The sequence below is a fragment of the Theropithecus gelada genome, chromosome 6 (genome assembly GCF_003255815.1).
Source record: "Theropithecus gelada isolate Dixy chromosome 6, Tgel_1.0, whole genome shotgun sequence".
NCBI classification, from domain to species: Eukaryota; Metazoa; Chordata; class Mammalia; order Primates; family Cercopithecidae; genus Theropithecus; species Theropithecus gelada.
Genome location: NC_037673.1, coordinates 137455357 through 137461656, shown reverse-complemented (window position 1 = coordinate 137461656; position 6300 = coordinate 137455357). Strand labels below are relative to the sequence as shown.

The 6300-nt window shown below is 41.7% G+C and overlaps 1 protein-coding gene across 1 annotated transcript; it reads right to left on the bottom strand.

The window, feature by feature from the left end:
* Positions 1–1730: 1730 nt before the first annotated feature.
* Positions 1731–4656, bottom strand: PCDHB5 (protocadherin beta 5). The gene has a single exon (XM_025388911.1). It carries the CDS (start codon positions 4416–4418, stop codon positions 2031–2033), a length of 2388 nt encoding a protein of 795 aa, XP_025244696.1. The 5' UTR covers positions 4419–4656; the 3' UTR covers positions 1731–2030.
* Between the last annotated feature and the right edge of the window lie 1644 nt (positions 4657–6300).

Genomic DNA, 6300 nt, shown 5'->3' with positions numbered 1-6300 from the left:
ATTTTAAATATTATCTTCATGTTCTAAAATATATCTATAGACAAGACAAGTAATTCTTAGCTATGGTTGTAAAAATGTAAAATGTAAAAGTAGAAGTTAACTGAGACAGGTTGGAAAGTGTAAGAGAGAAACAGATATAAAAGGAAGAATAAGAATGATATTCTTTTTTTCCATACAAAAATCTAATGAAACTGTTATTACTGGAACAATAAAGAGAGGTTTCAGTTTGACCAGAGAAGTACCCAAAAATGGTAGTATAGCTTTATCTGAAAAACAAAAGATTGAAGTTAAGTGTGCTAGTTACTCAGCAATCTTAATAGGAAATTGTCTAAAGTTTGTGAAAGTTACTACATTAGTTTGCGAGGGGTGCTGTAACAAATACCACAGACTGGGTGGCTTAAACAACAGACATTTCTTTCCTCACAGTTCTGGAATCTAGAAGTCCAAGATCAAAGTGTTGGCAGGGTTGGTTTCATTTGGAGGCCTCTCTCTTTGGCTTGTAGATGGCTATCTTCTTCTAGTGTCTTCACATAAGCATCCCTCTGTGTGTTCACATGTCTGGCATCTCTTTATGTTCTAATCTCCTCGTCTTATAAGTACAGCAGTTATATCGGATTAAGATCTGCCCTGATGACCCATTTTAATGTGATTACCTCTTTTTTTAAAGGCCTATCTTTAAATATAGTCACATTCTGAGGTAGTGGGAGTTAGGGTTTCAACGTATGAATTCGAGGGGGATTTGGGAGCACAGTTCAGCTCATAATGGTTACAAACATATTCCTTAGTGATAAGAAAGTAAATATAAGAAGAGCTTTTAAAAATGTATAAAGTGCTTGCCAATGGGATAAAATGAAAAAAACAGACAATACTAGTTTGTTGGCAGAAATGAGGAAAAATTTGTACATCCAGATACTGGGGATAGCAGTGTAAATTAGTACAACCACTGGAAGACTATTGGGAAATGTCTACTAAAAGTAAACATGTACTTACAAGATGGGCAACAATTCCACTTCTAGGCATATACCCAACAAAACTGCATATACAGGTTGCCAAAAGGCATGTTAAAATAATGGTTATAGCAGTATAATTCGTAACAGCCAAACTTTGCCCTATCCCAAATACTGATCTAAAGGATAGAAAATAAATTGTAGTATATTCATACAGTGGAATGTTATACAGCAATGAGAATGAAAGGACTAAACTTAAAAGCTGTATTATGGATAAATTTCATAAACATAATGCTGAGTGAAAAAAGCCAGACACAAGCAGTTCATACTCTATTACTCTGTTTATATAAATTATAGTATAGGAAGTCAGCATATTTGCCATACTTGGGCTAGCAGTGATTGTAAGGAGTAATTTGTGTGGCACCTGGGGTGCCAGTGATGTTTCATTTTCTCTTCAAGTTGCTGGTACTAAATATGTTACTTTGTGAATATATATTGAGTTGAACATAAAGGATTTGTTCACTTTTCTTCATGTAAGTAATAATTCAATTAAACTGTTTTTAAAAAGTTTGCTAATAGGAATCAGGGCTGCAAAAAAGAGTAAATAGAAGATTGCTGCCTTTTACATATTTTTTCACATATTTGTTACATATGTATGTATTTGTCTTTGTTTTAAACAATTAAAATACAATGATTTGAAACATTTTTAATTTTTGCATTTTAGCATCAAATATATAATACTTAAGAGTGTCATGAAATAGAATGGATAGAATATATAGAAAATAAAATTAATATTTGATTTTATTAAGATGGTTTATCACAACAAGTACCAACAAGAAGAGAAAAATATCTCAGGAAAATCAACAGCATGCATGGATTTGGAATGACCCTATGTAAATAAATGCAATGAAATAAAATTGAGTTTTCAATACTTGGACAGAATAAAGTTCAGCAGACAAATCCATTAAAAAGGGAAATAAAAGCTAAATCTCAAGGTGAAATTTTTGTCCATGACACTCTCGAATTCTAGATCTGAAAAAGTTTGGGATAAGTGGCAGAAAACAATGTGTCATAACGAGATCTCTAATTTAACCCAAAGTTATTCCGGAAGGCGGCAGTTTTCCTTATTTCTTCACCAGCGCTCTGGGGCAAAAGGTTAGGAATAATAGGCTTCAGGAACTTGAACTCGCCTGTCCCTGAGTCTCCGGTCAGACACACCTCGTACTGGTAGCTCTGGGACAGGGTCCCGGTGCCGCTCACGTCCACCAGATGCCCTGGAAAGGGGCCCTCGGGCACCGAGCAGCGACCCACAGAGGCCTCCCTGCTCCTCCTGCACAGCCGCACCGCCACGAACAGGAGCACCGACAAAAGGAAAAGCGACGACACCGAGGCCAACGCCACCACCAGGTAGACGGTGAGCGAGTCGGCCTGGGCCTGGGCCGCGGCCGCCTCTGGGAGCGGCAGGTAGGGCTGGGAGAAGCCGTCCACCAGGAGCACGTGCAGCGTGGCAGTGGCCGAGCGCGGAGGCTCGCCATTGTCCTTGACCAGCACCACCAGCCTGTGCTTGGCTGCGTCGCGCTCGCTCAGCAGCCTGGCGGTGCGCACCTCGCCATTGTGCGCCCACAAGCCGAACAGCCCGGGCTCCGTGGCCTTGAGCAGCTGGTACGACAGCCAGGCGTTCTGGCCCGAGTCGCCGTCCACCGCCACTACCTTGGTCACCAGGTAGCCCGGCTCGGCCGCCCGGGGCACCAGCTCGGTGCAGGGCGCGGAGCCGTTTTGCAGCGGGTACAGCACGAAGGGCGAGTTGTCGTTGGCGTCCAACACCAGCACGCGCACCAGTGCCTCGCTGCTCAGCTCCGGGGACCCGCGGTCTGTGGCGCCCACGCGGAACTCGAACTCCTGCAGGGCCTCGTAGTCCAGCGACCTGAGGGCGAACAGGTGGCCGTTGTCTGTGTTGATGGAGACCAGGGAGGCGAGGGGCAGGTGCGGGTCCTGGGGTGGCAGCAGCGAGTAGGTGACCAGGGCGTTGGTGCCTGAGTCTCTGTCTGTGGCGCTGACACTGCCGATGTGCAGGGCGGGGCTGTTGTTCTCGCGGACGAACAGGGTGTAGGAGGTTTGGGTGAAGGCGGGGGCGTTGTCATTGACGTCGGAAACCAGCACGGTTATGTTGTGCTCGGTTTTCAGCCTGGGTGTCCCCAAGTCGGTGACGGTGATAGTGATGTTGTACTCGGCTTGGATCTCTCTGTCCAGTGTTCTCTGTGTCACTAGGGTGTAAAAGTTTTTTAATGTGGGCTTCAAAAGAAAGGGGAGATCATTCTGAATGGAACAAATCATCCTACCGTTGTCCCCGGAGTCTGGATCAGAAACACTGAAAACAGCAACTATAGTTTCTGGGGCATTTTCTGGGGTAGGGCTGGAGAGCGTCGACATGGTGAGTTCAGGGGCGTTGTCATTCACATCCACCACTTCTATAGCCACAGTGCATTTTCCTGAAAGGCCCCCACCATCTGTGGCTACAATTTCCACGTTATAATATGGAGTTACCTCGAAATCCAATGCCCTTTTCAGGCGAATTTCTCCTGTTTTTTCGTCTATTACAAATGGTTGAGTAACTTCATCGCCTTGGAATAGAGTATAGGCTACACTTCCGTACGCTCCTGCATCTAAATCTCGGGCGGAGACAGCGACAACTAAGGAGTTAAGGGGGCTGTTCTCGGGCACCTGTACCTCATAGAGTGATTTCAAAAATTCAGGGGCGTTGTCATTATTGTCCAAGACGACAATGCGAACTGTGGTGGTCCCAGACCTGGGCGGAGCACCACCATCCAGTGCAGTGAGTGTTAAGCTGAGCTCAGGCCGCTCCTCCCGGTCCAGAGCTTTGTCCAGCACCAGCTCTGGGTATTTTCTGCCATCTCCGCGATTATGAGTAGCAACATGAAAGTGGGAATTTGTGCTGATTGTGTAGTTCTGAACAGTGTTGCTACCTATGTCAAAGTCCTGGGCTATTTTTAAAGGAAACACAGTCCCTGGCTGGGTGCTTTCTGGGATTTTAAGGAACATTTCCCTCTCTGGGAACTCTGGGGAATGGTCATTTATATCTGTGAGCTGCAGATCAGTTTGAAAAAACTGCACTGGGTTTTCTAGTAAGAGTTGGAAATGCAATATACAGGGTTCTGTCGTCCCGCACATCACCTCCCGGTCTAGTTTTTCATATAGAAGCAAATTGCCGGTCTTTATATCAAGCTGCAAGAGCTCTTTGTCTCCTTTGTAATGGATTCGCGCGCTCCGAGTGGCCAGTTCCCCCACCCTAAGACCAAGGTCTTTTGCCAGGTTGGCCACAGAATAGCCACTTTCTGTTTCTTCTGGTATGGAATACCTAACTGCCTCAGAGCCAGCCTCCCACAAAAGCAAGAGTATAGCAAGAAACATAACTTGCCTTTTCTGTGGCGTTTTTGCTAGCGCAGTCTCCATTGTTCAGACCCGGTCCAGAAGGCGCAGTTTCTTTAACTCTGTATACAATCCACCCAGATGATTTGCTTAAATAACCGCGAATCCGATCTTTCTTAACTGATTTCCACAAGAACGACGCCCATTCTGAAGATCTAGCCACTAGATCTTACCTAAAATGCGTCCTTCTTTTAGGAAGCATTCAGGCTTTGGATTTCTCAGCTTAATGGCGTCTTAGTTATCCGCAGAGCCCACTATCCACACTCTTAGCCTGCAGCGCCACCAGGCGTCCTAATTTACTATTGCATATAGTATTTGCCATTTCATCCTAAATTCTAACCCTGACGTGTATCCATACCCTTTTGTCACATAAGCTCTCCCGGTGGTATCTCCAGCTCTTAGTTACTGAAAGTTCTAAATAAACGTTGTGGAGTTAATTTTCAGTGAGAGAATACTTTTGAGAAAAAACTAAAATTATATATTAATCTCCATAAAAGTACCCTTGAGTACACAAATATACTTTATTTGGTGTTTCTTATTTGATTATATTAAATAAGTGATCATGAATAGCTATAGAGATTTAAAGTTTAAGAAAAATTACTTTCACTTTGAAGTAAACACCAATAACACCCAGAAAATGGCACAAATCATAGATGTACAACTCAATGAATTTCGCAAAGTGAACGCACTCCTATAAGTAGAACCTAGATTTAAAATACTACCCAAACCCAAGTCCCCACCTGCTATTGTCTGGTTACTGCCCTCTCTCCAAAAGATAAGCACTGTCCTGACTTCTGTTGTCATAGGTTTTTTTTTTTTTAACTTTATACAAATGGAGTTATAGATTGTTACTCTCATGTGTCTGGCTTCTTCTCCTCAATATTATGTTTGTCAAATTGATCTGTGGCATCTTGTTCTTATTTGTTTTATTCTCATTGCTTTTTATTATTCTGTTGTATGAATATACTATGATTTGTTTATTCATTCTCCAGTTTATGAACGTTGTTTTTTTTCCAGGTTTAAACTATTTTGGGTAGTACTGGTATAAACATCCTTGTACTAGTCTTTTGGTGACCACATGTATGTGTTTATGTTGAATATTTTCAAAGGAGTTGGATTGCTGTGCATTAAGGTGTGCACATATATGTTGCTTTAGCAGCTAATGGGAAAGTTTTCTCAAGTAGTTGTACTAATACCAGCAAAATATGAGAGTTCCAGTTGCTCCACATTCTTGTCAACATTTGATGCTATCTTTTCCATTTTAAACCACTCTAGTTAGTGTTTGGTGATCTCATATTGTAATTTTAGTTAGCATTTTCCCCAGTGATTAAACAATTTGAGCACATTTTCCTGTTTATCGGCCATTAGGATACAATCCTGTGAAGGGCTTACACAAACCTTTTTACTTTTTTGGGGGGAGGCATTTGCCTGTTTGCTTATTGATCTGCAGAAGTTTCTCATATATTCTGGGTATAAGTCCTTTTTCAGATATATGTATTGCAAATATCTTTTCCCACTCTATGGTTTACATTTCAAGTCTATTATGTGTCTTTGATGAATACAATTTCTTCACTTTAGTCAGATTTATCTATAATTTTCATTTACGATTAGCATTTTTTGTGTTCTATTTAAATGTTCACATACTCCAAGGTCATGAAAATATTCTTATATGATGTATTTTGAAAGATTAATTATTCCACTTTTCACATTTAGAGCTATAATCAACCTGAAATTAACTTTTCAAGTGAATGAGGTTGGAGTCAAAAGTTTTAAAATATAAGTATCTGAATGCCTTAAACCTTTGCACCATCTATTTAAAAAACAATCCATTTTCCATTGTTTTTGAAATGTCGTCTTTGTTATAAATTAGGTAACCATAGCTCTGAAGATGTTTTATTCAATCTTG